Source organism: Hippocampus comes, unplaced genomic scaffold, assembly GCF_001891065.2.
Source record: "Hippocampus comes isolate QL1 unplaced genomic scaffold, H_comes_QL1_v1.1 scaffold7, whole genome shotgun sequence".
Taxonomy (NCBI): domain Eukaryota; kingdom Metazoa; phylum Chordata; class Actinopteri; order Syngnathiformes; family Syngnathidae; genus Hippocampus; species Hippocampus comes.
In genome coordinates this window covers 750,112-765,510 of record NW_017842060.1, presented here as the reverse complement: position 1 = coordinate 765,510, position 15,399 = coordinate 750,112, and the positions used below count along the sequence as shown (strand labels likewise).

The window sequence follows — 15,399 nt, the reverse complement described above, 5'->3', positions numbered from 1 at the left end:
CGGCCCCCCGCTACCGCCGCCCGCCCGCTGCCGCCGCCCACCCCCCCTTTTCCGAGCTGGCGTGGCGACGCAAACTCACAAATATTTACTTCCTGTACGTGAAGAGGAAAGGGGGCCCCCCCTTTGTGGAATGCGGCAACATGGGCGTGTTTGACCGCGGGGTTCAGATGCTGCTGACCACGGTGGGGGCCTTCGCCGCCTTCAGCCTCATGACCATCGCCGTGGGAACGGACTACTGGCTGTACTCGCGCGGCGTCTGCAAGATCAAGAGTAACAACGAGAACGAGACCAGCAAGAAGAACGAGGAGGTGATGACGCACTCGGGCCTCTGGAGGACCTGCTGCCTGGAAGGTGAGACAAACCAAAACGCAGCGCTCCTTCCACCCGAGGCCCCGGTCGCGGGGCCGACGTACCCTAAGTTGAAAACATCAAAAGCTTCGGTAAGATTGACGACGGATGTTTGTGGGCAACAACGTCCAAATTTGGGCCACATCAAAGACGCTTCGGGGTTTGTGATGTGCCCAACATGAATTCGTGTAAAGGTCAAAAACAATTGAAGGGCTTCCATGGACGCAGTTTGCATAACATCAAAGACACTTGATGGGATTTGATGTGTCCAATCTACAGGTTTTTCTCAACATCAAACACAGTTGAGGAGCTTCCACAGGCCTAACTATAGAATCTGGGGTTTTTGATGTGCCCGGCATGACTTTTAGTGAGCATCGAAGACAATTTGCTCCTCAGCCGAGACGATTGAGGGTCTTGGTTGCACACAACAAACACGTTTTGCGTAAACCTGAAACAAAATTCTGACTCGCCGGGAGCCTGACATATATGAAAACATCAAAGACAGTTTAGAAGATTTATTGGGTCTGAATGATATGCTTGCCGTCTGCGCACGTCTGATAGAAATATCAAAGCCAACTGGGACTTCAGTTCAGCTAATGTTCAAGTTTTTGCATTGGATGTCATTACATTGTGTACCTAATGATGTGTCCATTGAGGGTAGCTCTAATGTAAATCCAAACAAAGACGTGAATTGTTATTTTTACGTGATTTGGCTTTAATTTCCACTCCCGCCAGTCAACAGTTAGCCGCTGTCACAACGTCGTCCGTCTTCTGATTGGCTATGTGAGGTCATGTGATGAAAAGGACAGGAAACCTGCTGGCACAGCTTTTTCTGCCCTGCATGTTGTCTCCCCGCGCATGTTTCTGGAATGTTTTAAAAGTGACATCCTCGCCAGGAACTCTGCGGAGGGATAAGAGGGAAGAACCGGGGTGAGCTCTTTGAGGAAGAGAGAGAAACGAGAGGACCCCCCTGCGCAGCGTCCTCCAGGCAGGCTGCGCTATCTTTTAACACGCAGGCAAAATTCCTGACCAACTTTAAAGTCCTCAGAGTGGCTGACAGACACGTTTTTGGAAACATCAAAAGCAAATTTATAATCTTCAATACCACACCTGTATAGGTTTGTAAACGTTAAAGAAACTGGGCCCCCTTTTGGTGACAGGTGTGTGAAGTGCGTTTGGCCCGAAGTAGGCAATTTGGCAGACAAAAGCAGGCTGGGGGATCTGCAGGAGTGAAGGCGGCGCCACTGTGGGAGTGGTCACAGGCGACTTCAATCATGGCCATTGAAAGCGGCTCCTTTCATTTTCTTCAAATGCGGCACGCTAGTCATGCGCAAGACTCTTAAAAATGGCACATTCAGCCTCTTTGAATCTTTTCTAAACATGAAAAACATTCCTCGACTGTTTCTTTTCATTTTTCGAAGATCAACAACAATTTAGTCTTCAAAACACGTAAATGTTCGACAAACATTAAAGACAGTTGTCCAAATACTTTTGACATTCTTCGTAATCATCAAAGACAGCGTAGTCTTCAGGACATACACGTTTTCGAACATAAAAGACAACATCGTATCTGACAGAAACTTAACATTCACATTTTTGTAAACCTGAAATACCATTTAGTCCTCTAGAATTTTGTACACAACCAAGACAATTTAGTCCTCCACACACCTAGGACTTGTAAATATAATGGACAATGTACTCACTAGTGCTCCTTTTTTATGTAAAAATCAAAGACAAAATAGTCTTCAATCCACCTCACATACACGCTTAAGTAAACATCAAAGACAATTTCATCCTCAACGCACCTAAGGCTTGTAAATATTCGATTGAGTCATGAGTACCTATCCAAAAACTTTGCAATTACCTAGAGATGCCACAAGATGTCAGCAAAGCACTTTTTTGTATTAGACAAGGCTATGGCCTGAGCCAATGAATAAATAAGTAAATAAAACATCACAGAGTTGAGTTTTTCCAGGATGAGTTAACGACAAAAATAATTAGCAAACAGGCAAATTTGCGAATGTCGACCTGCACGGGTGCACCGCCACCTCTGTTCGTGTAAGCCCCAGAGACAACCGCAGGAGCTCAGCTTCACACGTTAAAATTCACTCACAGGTGTTCGTCATTGACATTGCGGCCCGTCCCGCGTCGGCGATCGGGCTGTCGGGAGTCTGACGGAGCTCCCCATGACGGATTTGTCCATGATGGATCCGTCGCCGGGCCGCGGTCTGGTTCCAAAGGCGCCCGGAGGGCTGGCGGGCCGTGACAGGTGGAGCTCAGCGGGCTCTAAGTGCCGCTATTAATCTCCATCACGCCGCCGCCGAGTGTGTGACAGCAGATATGTTTCTGGGAATGAGATGGGAGCATGTGTGTGTGCGTGCGTGTGTGTTCATCATTTTTCTTACTGAGGACATCTGACGCCAGTGAACCTCACAAGGTTAAACTCTTTTGAAGCTGTGCAGACACACCACAATGTATTTGAAGCATACTTTTTTTTTTCTTTTTTAGCAGCTTTTTAATGCGGCGGCAAATAGACCAGCTCGAATCTACCATTGGCATTCAGAAATAGCTGGGGACCATTTACAGGAATAGGAAAATCCGGGAAGACGACATACGATGACTGTACCACGTTTGATGCCGCGATGATTTTACAAAAAGCTGAACCCGCCCCCCCCCTCCCTAAAAAAACACATTTGTCAGTAGTCTACTTCCTGATTTATGAATAATGACAGACCAGACCGTACCATTTTCAACCTAATGACGCTGATTGGTTAGCAAGCTACTTCCTGATTGATGAGGATTTAGAGACTGGACTGTACCATTTTGAATCATGAGGGGAGGGAGGAAACAATCAGAATAGCTAAAAACTTTTCAACGTTTCAAGGAGAGGATGCTACTTCCTGGTTTTTAGGGGATGACAGCCCATGGGCATTTTGAACAAGATTCGTGGAGGATTTCATAAGACAACTGCACTGTACCAAGATTGGTTCTTGGGAAGATTCCTGAAATGCCGGTGTTGTTATTTGCATGAAAGAAAAAAATGCTGAAGGTTAATTTTATTTTTTTAATACACGCATGCTGAAATTTAATGTAGAGGTAGTCTTGCAAGTGGAAAAAAATAGATGAGGCACCCGAAATTAAACCACAAATTTTTTTTGTGACATGGAAAAAAAAAGGTTACAACTACAAATTTACAGAAATGCCAAAATACAAACATGAGATTCGCCATTGACTGGAACATGCAAACACTGCACCTCAAATAAACCCATTGTTTATTTTTCCCGGGAAAAAAAATCCGAAACACATGACGAAATAGAGGTGTGACGAAACCATGAAATAGAGGTGTGACGCAAAACATAAAACAGAACAGGTAATGACTCAATAAAGACATGTTGGAATGTAAACGTACAGTTCGTCCCCCACAGGTGAATTCCGCACCACAAATAAAACCCTCGTGAGATGGAAAAAAAAAACCCAACCAAAAAAAGCTACAAAAATACAGGTATGAAATATAAACACCAAGTTTGTCATCTACTCGAACCTAAAAACACCGGACTGCAAACAAACACCTCAAAATGGATGCATTCTACGGCGCATTTGGCCTCAAACGAAGCCAGGTAAGCACATGAATGTGCCGTCACAGTGATGTCACCTGATGCTTGTTGTTGCTTCATGTGGCAGTGTAGTGTGTGTGTGTGTGTGTGTGTGTGTGTGTGTGTGTGTGTGTGTGTGCGTGTGCGTGTGTGCGTGTGTTCTGCTGGCACCTCCACGTGCCCTCTTTAACGCTTGGCGGGAAGGTGCTGACAGGCCGCCTGTGCCGTCATCCCGCAGCCAATGGGCGTGACCTGTATGTGTGTGTGTGTGTGTGTGTGTGTTTGCGCGGGCGTGTGTGCGTATATCTACCCAGACACACTCACTGTTGTCGGTAATGAGATATAAACACACGACACCGCTGTCATCATCAGGACTGGGACAAACTAGCGATACGGTGATATCATTATCAATGTGGTATTAATCCACCCGCATCAAATTTCAATATGGCTTCTCTTTCTCGCTCAAGTCAAGATATTGTGATGCGTCAGACATGGTTGGGATGAGCAAGTACCAAGACCAAGTATCGCCAATACAGGCCTCATTTCAGGGTATCGGGTATCAAGTAGACTGCCAATACCAGCCACCGATACTCGCTGCGCTACACTGCAGCGGTCTGACACATTGGCAAATCATCGCAGCCGTCAGAAAGAAGGATCGCTCTTTGTTCAAATGTATCCGTCGCTGTGTTATTCGAAATACCAAGTATCAGGAGTATGAACCGTATCAGGACTCAGTATCAGTGAATCCTCAAAGGTAAATACTCGGACTGGTATTATTCTAAAAAAAAAGTGGTATCGACTCTCCAAAGTGTACGGTTACCTCCCGATATGTCAATTGTCAAAATTGAAGCAGGTATCGTGATACTGGTGATATCATCGCAAAAATACCACAATATCATCATATTGTGAGTCGCTGTGCTGTTCCCACGCCTTCCACTAAAGATGTAGTACATGAGTAGTTGCACGCCGTCCTACTGACGAGGGAACAATGTAAGCTATATGAGGTACAAGTGTGTGTGTGTGTGTGTGTGTGTGTGTGTGTGTGTGTGTGTGTATGCGCGCGTTATCGGAGACATTAGCCCATTGATTGCCAATGATGTGTTCAGTAGGGAGGACAAAACACACACACACACACACACACACACACACACACACACACACACACGCACACACACACACACACACACACACACTCACTCACACCTACACTAGTTTTGTCATTGACCACATGAACAAATGCCACACCTCCAATCAACAGCCCGGTTTTTCCCATGAGAAAATGACAGTTGGTGATTTAAAAAAAAGAGGAAAAAAAAACAGACCGCACTTTGTAGATGGTGTTATTATTTCACGTCAGGTTCGCTGTTGTCCGAGTGAACAAATCAACAACACACCTGAAATAAATTTTTTTTCATGACTGATGGTTATCATTTTTTAAAAATGAATAAATACACAGATTCGTAACAATCAATCGCTGGGTCCATCATAAATGTCAATACACAACACTTTTCAAATAAATACCATCTGTTTTGGGGTTTTTTGAAAGAAAAAAAGTCACAGCTTGTGATGATTAAAAAAAAATAAACATTCGAATTTTTTTTAGGACTTCTGTGTGAAAGGAAGGGGTTAATCATGAGCCAATCCAGTGCTTCCTGGTGTCATGGTTGCCATGGTTACTCCATTAACAGTGGTCAAATGAGTTTCCAATTGAGACAAACACAATAGTGCATAATAATACTCATACGACGACTAATAGTGATAATGTTAACAATTCATCGTCTTCATTATTGAATGATGATACCAGGAGGGACCGGCGGGGGCGCCATCACAATCACCATGACAACAGTTATTAGTCATCCAACAAACAAGAGCGCTAACAGTGACTAACATCTTGTGAAGGTGTCATCATGGCATCTCTCTCTCTCTCTCTCTCTCCCTCTCTCTCTTTCTCTCGCATGGCTCTTCTTGATACTTTTTTGCAGGTCTGCTCATGATAAACGTAATCTTAACCCTTAAATATCATTTGAAGGGATGAATTTAATTAAAAAATTGCTGTTGCTGTAAGGTTGCCCTAAAATAGCCTCTTAAAACAAAAATGACTGATTCAACTGTTTTTTCAGGCACAGGGTCTTGGGGCTGTTTTGTGTGTGTGGGTTTTTTTTTTTCCATGATAGACATGTCTACCAAATTTCATGTCGCTTCATCAAACTGGCTGTGAGGTCTGGATTATCTCCTAAACTGCCACGGCCGCTAGCAAACCAGGATGCCCGCAGCTGCAAAATTTGGTTATGCGAGTAACTCAAGTCCCACAAAATGGCTAAAGAGTCGCATGATGTTGGCGTCACATATCCCGGCATCATCAGAGTAACCTAAGAGGGTCCATTCAAGTCACTGATGTTGCCCCCCATAGTAGCAGAAAGACCACTTTTACATGTGTGGCACTCTACCCGTGTTTATAGGCCACGACGCTATCAGAGCCGGTTGCTATGGACCTATATGAGCCTTTGAACAGCCGTTGCTATGGAGCGAGCAAGTGAGGCAGCGCAATGAGCCAGAGGCCCATGCAGTGGATGACTCATAGCCGCCTCCCCCCCTTCCAGCTCTCTCCCCCCCTCCAACCCAGACCTCCCTTCACTCACACTTGTACGGCCCGACTGCGTTCCTTACACACACACACACACACAAACAAGGACGAACCTCCCGGCGTTTTCGTGGCGGCCGAACCTGTCAAACATGGCTGACGGCGCACACGCAAGGACACACACACCTGGATGGGGCGGGGGAGGTGGTAATGCAGAGGCACACACACACACACACACGCACACACACACACACACACACACTCATTTGTGATGTGTGCAGTGTAGTTTGACACGCTCTCCACTACTACAGAGAGCTCAGCATGGTCATGTGACTTGCATTGCAGCTTGGACCGTAAGAACCTCCCAGGGACATTTTGTATCTTTAAAATTATATTTTTTTTTTAGTCCACAGGCTGAGACGTTAAGTTCCACAATTTAAGGTTAAAATCTCTCAAATAATTCATATTTTAGACGTGTAGTTCAGGTGGAAGTATTTTTGAAAAGCGTGACTTTTTTGAAATAGGAAAATGATTCATGTATTTTTACAGCAACTCAGGGGGCGGGCGACCATTTTTGTCCTTGACTGTGAACTTTTATTTTCGAACTTGAGGAAGTCACTAGGACACAAAATTGAACCGCTGAGTCAGCGTTACACCGTCTTTTCCCTGCGCCGGAGCTCGGCAGACAATAAAAGTGGCCCTCCGTTTAATTCCCAGCCATCAATTCAAGCTCAAGTAAGTCGATGGACAAATTAAGGCCGTCAAGATCACGTTAAGATGACTTTGGATTCACTGTGTCATAAAAGAGCTTGGGCATGAAAAAACAAACAAAAATACAAACAAACAAACAAACAAACACAAAAAAAATACACAGCGCTGCGTTGCCAAATATTTTTACGATCCAAAAGAAAACATTCATGTCCAATTTTAACGGCCCTGTGGCAAGCGTGTTGGAAAAAGAAATGGAACTGGAAAGTATTCACAGGTCATTATTTTGTCAACCTTTTGTCGTTTAAGCCTTAACAACAATGTGCCAAATTGTTCCCCTGTTGAGCTGGCGGTGTCTAAAGTCGACAAGTTACTTTTTCCATGCTGTAGTTTTGGAAAAACTACATTGAAGCCACTTCACCGCATTCTGACCCATTCAACTGCAACGTCGGACTTCACCGGCGTTTCCCAGGGCTCTGTCGTGAGGCCCCATTCTTTCATTCATTCGTGTACTTCTCCGTGGCCAGATCTACAATGAACATTTACGTATTGACATATAGAATGATTTTAATATTCATGGCTATGCATTTGACATGAAGCTCTACTTCTCCATCAAAACCACACCCTGGGTTAGGGGCACGGGGTTAAGGGTTAGAGGTTGCAGTTAGGATTCACGGTTCGGCATGAGGGGGACGAGTTTGGGTTGGAGTTCAAGTTCAAGGCGATTTAGATTTTCGGGATAGTGGTTAGCTTTAGGGTTAGGATTTGTGGTTACGTTGCTGTTTGGGTTTGAAGTTGTGATTAAGGTTCGAGTTTGTGGTTGGGGTCAGATTAAGAATTAGGATTTAATATTTGGGGTTATGATCTCCGGCCATACTTGTATTTCATTCTTAACCCTGAAGGCAAGTTCAACGAAATTATTTTCATTGCCAACCATTTCCATTCTTGTACTTTTGTTGCCTTTTATCATCTAGTTCATCTCCACATTTATTTTGTTCACTCATCTGAGCTCAGCAGCGGTCTCCTACCACCATTAAATTCACTTTAAATGTCCTGCGGCCGCTTCACCTTCCCCGTTTCAAGAGCCAATGTCAAAGCTTTTTGTCGGCCGGAGGCTTGAAAAAGGCATAAATACAGCAGAGAACCATTAAAGCAACGTACACATCAAGTGTGATGCGATGTCATGCATTGACGAGTGCGATAAAAGCGATCATCTGCCGACCGCCATCAAGCCAAACGACGTTTGAGAAATTTGGACTAAACGAAGCGAAGGTGAAGCAGCCTGACCAAGTCGGACACGAAAAATGATGCGCCAGCGCTGCCCAACCGATAAAATTCTTTAACACCCGGCCCATAAAGTGTCATTCTCTGTTAATCTGTGCTTCTATCTTCCGTGGAAATGCACCTGTGCCATGAAATTACAGTCTCTTGTGGTAGTTGACACCATTTGGTGCTATTTATGAAAGAGCAAGCCTGGTTTCATGATAGTTGAGTGAGATTTTGTGCAAAAAAAAAAAAGTGAGGCTGCAATTGCAAGAAAAGTGACCTATTTGTAGTTTTGAGGCAAAATGTCATTTACTTTCCAATCCATGTTCATATTTGTGCTTTGGCAAAGTACCCCTTCAAAACACCTTTGGACGGAAAAAAAGAAATCAAAATCACTTGCGGCAAGGTTGCCGTGTCGGCCACAAAGCGTTTTAGTGGAGTGGAGACACGAGTACCAGACCTACTTTTGAAAGGCTGGCAGAGGGAAATGGGAAAAAAAAGCATTGCTGTGTTTTCCCACCGCGGCGAGCCACAAAAGGCCACTTTGTATAAAGAATTCAGAGGCGACACGAGGCGTTCATGTGGGCGACATGTCCGACGCGGGACGGGAACGTAGCGACAACTTAGCCGCCTCCTGAGGTGTGAAATGCATACACAGACCATGCTGTGCTTTTTATGGAAACGTGTCATTGCGCTCCTGGCTTGTGTATTATTCAGGAATGTGGATATCTTCACTTTTCGGCATTTGGGCAACGAATCGTTTCATCTCATCCTTTCGCAAACGGTGTCTTCATGTGACTTCATTGTACCAACATACCTTTACCTATTGTCATTTATGGGAAATGATATGGTGGTGAAATGATGATACAGGATGATATTTTGCTAAAAATGATACAGGAAATCAAGTCATTCAAATGAAAACACTGGAAAATGTGGTAAAAATAACGGGGGGAAAAATTCTTGCTTAAATGATGAAATGTGAAAATAGGTTGCTAAAATGACGGCAAGAGTGAAAGATATTTTGAAAAAGGCATTTTGCAAAAATGGCGATAAGGGAGATGCTATGTGAAGATACATTGCAAAAACATACAGTTATATCCGTAAACTAACAAAGGAATTTGGTCATAAGATGATACGGTAAGACAAAATTGGAAGTCGTTGAAACAACGATACAAAAGACGTCCAGACACGTTTGTCAAATGATGATACTGGAAGATATTTTGGTTCGATGATGACATTAAGACACCGTGCTATGATAACAAAAGAAGAAAATATGATGGGAAAGTGACGATACGGAAAGATGTTGGTAAAATGATGACGTGGAAATGTAAAAAAAAAAGACAATACCTAAAGATATAAAAAAAAAAAGACAATACCTAAAGATATATGCGAAGCGCTTGGCTGTGCGGCGCATCGAAGTGCGCGGCCACCCTCTACCTCCGGTGTCAGCGCAGAGTCGCATGACGATCATCACCGTATTGGTGCGCCATTAAATAATACACATGCCATTAAACATGGAGCACGTGCTATTATCGCGAGGCCCATCAGGACGTCTCCATCTTCCACTTAATCCTTTGAGCCCCCCCTCCAAACCCCCTCAATGATTTACACCAATGCAATGAGACCTCGGTGACCCGAGCCAATGGAGGGGCAGCGAGTTGGCTGACCCCCACCGCGCTGTTAAAGATGCATTAATGTCGCACGGCGGCGGGCGTCCTCCTTGAACAATTATCGCAGCTGAAAGCACAACGTGCATCGGCATTTTTCACGATACTGCTTTTCACATGTTGTTGTTCTAGCACGCTGTCTTCAAGCATTGGCATTAAAACAGCCTAGCATATAGTAGCATGTTGTTATATTAGCATTATACCGTACCATACAATAACTTTATGTATGACCTTTTTAGGAACGTGACGTATTATCATTTTTACAACCTAAATTGGACATTTAAGCAATGTGTGTCCCGGTATTGTCATTTCCTGTTTCATCCTTTTCGCAAATAACGCATCTTCATTTGAACACGTCTTCACGTTTACGTCGTATCGTGCGACACGGCGGTCGACTTGGTGACCACGTTTGTCGCGCAGCGGAGAGGTGCAGGGTTCAATTCCGGCGCCCAGCCGTCCTGTGTGGAGTTTGTTCATGTCCGTGCCCGCCTGGGTTTTCTCCAGGTACTTTTGGTTTCGTCTCACATCGCAAAAAACATGCATGGCACAGAGGCTAATGGAACACTCTGGATTGTCCCGAGGTGTGAGTGTGTGCGTGAATGGCAGTTTGTCTCTGTGTGGCCTGCAATTGGCTGGCCACCGGTTGAGGGTGTGACCCGCCTACTGCCCGAAGACGGCTGGGATAGGCTCCGGCACCCCCCCCCCGCGACCCTCGTGAAGATAAAGCGGTTCAGATAATGGATAGACGGTTTGATGTTTTTGCAACACAACTTTTCATATTTTCTTAACCTAAATATTAACGTTCAACCGCACATACACTATTTCCCGATCGTCATTTTAGCAGCATGGTTTTACTTCAGCTCAAGACAACGAGAGGGACATGCTAAGCACAGTTCAAAGATGCTGTTGAAAATCAACAGGATTCTCTTAATTCACATTGACATCACTTCAAGAGCTCAGCAGGAGATTTCCGTCTTAAAAAAATAAAAAATAAAACACCAAAAAAAAACGATATGATGTCATGCTTGAAAATAGATGACTCGGCTTTGTGGCTCCGTCATCCTCAGCCGTGAAAGAAGTCTTTTTATCTCATGTTATTTCTGGACTTCCTTTGTAGTATTCGTGACAAAATGAGACAGGAAGTGTAGTCCGGACACCCTTTCACAGGACACAATATTAGATACTCACTGACTGCTAGTTAAGGGCCCTTTTCAGAAACATGGAGATTTATTGCCATTTTAGCAACATATCCATATGTCATATTGTCATTTCAGGATGACATTTAAGGATGTGTGATACCACTTTTTTACAGAACGATACCAGCAAAAGACTATTCGACTCTTTGAATACATGCCCAGTTCCCATCGCGCTACTATGTTTGATATCTGAAATTTAATTTAATACAATGACTCAAACATTTGAATCTTTCTTTCTGATAGAGATGATGATTCGCCGGGGTATCAAACTTATGGCCGCAGCATACTCCGGTTGAGCAGGACTCAATGCCAGATTTTTTTATTTTGTCTTAAGTATCGGGGACTGGTGTCGGCAGCCTCCATGAGCACCTTCTAGTTTAGAATAAGGCCGGTATCTCGCCATGTTATAATTTCAATACAATATCTTGCTGTAGCATCATGATTTTAGCAACATATCTTTCTGAATGGTCATTTCAGCACGATCCGTATCATAATTTTAATATTTCTTCCTGTTTCATCATTTTGTATCTTCCCACACATTGAACGTATATTTGCATTTTGTTTCATGTTAGTTACGTATCGGCATTTTAGTAACCTATCTTTAAGTATCATGTGTTAGCAAACTATCCTCACGCATTGAAACAACGTTATGGTACAAGTCAACCGCCAATCAAGGTTAGTTAAGGGCTCTGTTTAGGAAGGAATTATAAAATTCCTGGCTACTTTAATTCACACTCTTGCTCTGCTCCGAAGGTATGTCGTGTTTGTCCTAATTCTTATTTAATAATGAATTATGTCTTTCGAAGCGCCTGCGGGATTAGCACGAAAATGAACACACGTCTGTGGGCTCATGGTGCGGGTTGAAGAGCAATGTGACGAACTTTTATCCCCACACCTTGAAGCGATGATACCAATGCGAGATACGGCGTCTGTTTACACACTGTTTCCTTGATTCTTTATTTGAAAGGCTCAATTATAATTCCTTTTTGTGTCTGCTAGGTTCCTTCAAAGGCATGTGCAAGCAGATAGATCACTTCCCGGAGGATGCCGACTATGAGGCCGACGCTTCAGAGTACTTCCTACGTAAGTCCAATCGTTATCAGTACGGGTCTACTTTCATACATTTTCAGACAAAAGGAAAATGTTTTACGTGTGCCTACTGGTCCGAAAAATACGGTTTACATTTTTACGTATCATCATTTAGATATATCCTTTATTTGTCCCACACTGGGGAAATTTTACAACCACACGATATCATCCGGTATCGTCATTATCGGATCATGACATGTATAAAAGATGATGTCCAAAGGTGACAAACTGAACTAAAATTTGCCCAATGTTACCTTCCCACGTTGTGTTGGACGTTGGCAAAAGTCAACAGACCTTTTGAGATGTTTTTTTTTCTCCTCAACTTTTAAGCAACTCGAAGGTGAGTTTAAACCCCTCAACAATGACCACTCTCGTGCAGACGAGTCAGGCAGTGCCTGCCCACAAAAGGGCAGCAAGGAGGAGGACCGCGTGACAGGAGGGTAACGTTTGGGGAGGTGAAGGGCAAGGAGAAGGGTAGCGAGGCTGTCGCCGTCTCCCAGCGGCCCGCCAATTAGGACACTTTGGTCTATAAATACTGCCAAGCGGCTGCGTTATGTGGGTCAAACCTCATCTCGTCCTCCCTGGTGTCCTCCCTGCCCATCTGTTTGTACATCCCCGTCGAGGCCCGACAGCTGGTCCTCGGCGGGCGAGCGGCCGGGTGGATAAACGGAGTGACGGGCATGAGCGGGATATTTGGCGCGGACAACCGCGCGGGTGATCCCCCTCGTTTGCTAGAAATCAGAAATGACAGTATGAGATCCGAATTTTATGAACCTATCTTTGGATCTACAGCCACTTTGCAATTCGGTTATGATGGCTTAAGTCTCTCGTAAGGGACATCGCAAGCTGTGTTCGTGAACCATCGACATCCAGTATGAGCCGTTTGACGACATCTCAGTTGCCCCGGAACCTGTAACGGTTTACATTGCAGAGCCAGCTGGAGAGCTGCTCTGAGATTGTGAACCGAGACATGGGGTTTCATTTGTGACGTTTTTCTTGCGAATATTCTTCCTTTGAATATCTTCTTGTATCGTCGTTTTGCAACACATGTTTCCGTCGTGTCACTCTGGCAACATTATCTTCCCGCATCATCATTTTAGCAATATCTCTGCCGAGATCTTCATTTTAGGAACGTATCTCCCCGCATTTTAGAACATATATTCCCAGAGCCTGGTTTGGCAACATACAGTGTCTTCCCACTTCACCATTTTCGACCAATATTGTCCCACATTGTCACTTTTGCAACCTGTCTTCCGTTATTGTTATTTTGACCAAACATAACTTCAAATGTGATCATTTTAGGTACATATTTGAATCCATGGTCATTTTCAGCAACATAACTTTTGTTATTTTAGTATCTTCCCATATCATCATTTACCAACCTATCGGTCAGTTTCAGGACATATCTTCATGTATGGTCAGTTTAGCAACGAATCGAAAGTAACCGGCATTCGAGGCCCCCATTGCGCTCGACCTTCGAGGTTCTGTTTTCACGTCTTTGGTCACCTCGTGTGTCAAGCGAGTGCATCTGGTGTCCGCTGACCTACATTGAGCAGAAGCAGATGCACTGGAAATGCTGTAGGGAAACGGCGAGAAGAGTGTGACAGCCGTCCTGACTGCTACATAGCTGGAGCTTCACCCTAAAAGTGAACACAAAAGTCAGCATTATTATCTTTCCTTTGCCGTTGTCATGCTCGCCCAGTGCCATCTGTGCTACATTTCTGTCTTTTACTTGTATTAGTATAGCAAAACATGTGAAATGGGCTCATTGACACCAAATCAGTCCGGCCGTGACTCGCAAGCCAGGCTGGAGGAAGATCCGCAATTTTCACGCGCGTGGAACCACGATCAAATCGAAGACGAAAGCTAAGCAGAGCTGCAATGTTGGAGCAGAGTAGCGCGAGTTCAGAGCCTTAGCGACGTTAGCTTCTGATGAGCAGCACATTCGAATGTATGGAAAAGTTGACGACACGTATGAGGCGTGTGCCACACGCAATGATTCTTGACAACGGTGGTTCTCAACGTTTTGACGTACCACCTGAAAAAAACCTCTCCGGCTGTTATGGACAACATTTAAATACAGTAGCGTAGTAGGCCAAAGTGTTTACCACAAAACAAGGCAGGGGGTTGGTGCTTCTTTTTTCCGGTTCCATCTTTTTTGAAATTGTTTTTTAACATGGCAATTATAAGTGAGTGCCAATATCAAATTCACCCACACGCAATTTCTTTTTCAAAACGCAAGCCCACTTGATCATATGATGATATGTTTCCTTTTAAAACCGCACGGTGACCAACTGGTCAGCACGTCTTCCTCACAGTGCGGAAGTCACAGGTTCAAATCCAGGCTGCGGCTTATCGATGTGGAGTTGGCGTGTTGTCCCCGTGCCTGCGTGGCTTTTCTCCGGATACTCCAATTTCCTCCCACATCGCACAAACATGCACGGTAGGTTTATCGAATGCTCAAAATCGGCCCTCGGTGCGATTTTGAGCGCAAATGGTTGTTTGTCGATGCGTGCCCTGCTATGGGCTGGCAACCGGTTGAGAGTGTACCACACCGACTGACCAAAAATCGGCTCCAGCATGCCCGCAAGCCTCGTGAGGAGAAACGTACAGACGGCCGTCTCCCTTTAATGTCATCGCCGCAAATAGGTGATCAAATCGTCTTGAGAAACAATGCCGGATGACCACTCGTATCATGCGGTCATCCTTTAATTTGGATTCCTCCCTTCCCGGAGCGTTGTCATCACATCATCTCCATCATCATAATCATCATCCTTCAGCCGCTCCAAGTGGCTAACAAGGCCCCCCCCCCACACACAGACACACACACACACACTTTCCTGGCCTGGTCGGATGTGTACATGTGGATATTATGTAAGCGAGAGAAGCCTGCCTTTCTATGAGCACTGAGGGAGAAACATAGCTCACCCCCTCCGGCAGTTGCAACGCCC

The 15,399-nt window shown here is 44.6% G+C and overlaps 1 protein-coding gene across 1 annotated transcript in view; it reads left to right on the top strand.

Moving 5' to 3' along the window:
- The first annotated feature begins 6 nt into the window (after nt 1-6).
- Nucleotides 7-15,399, top strand: part of cacng2b (calcium channel, voltage-dependent, gamma subunit 2b) — a 24,264-nt gene continuing 8,871 nt past the window's right edge. Inside the window, exons 1-2 of the mRNA XM_019862297.1 lie at nt 7-351; nt 12,359-12,442. Of these exons, the coding sequence (XP_019717856.1) occupies nt 141-351; nt 12,359-12,442 (295 nt within the window). The 5' untranslated portion in view covers nt 7-140. The remainder of the gene's footprint in view (nt 352-12,358; nt 12,443-15,399) is intronic.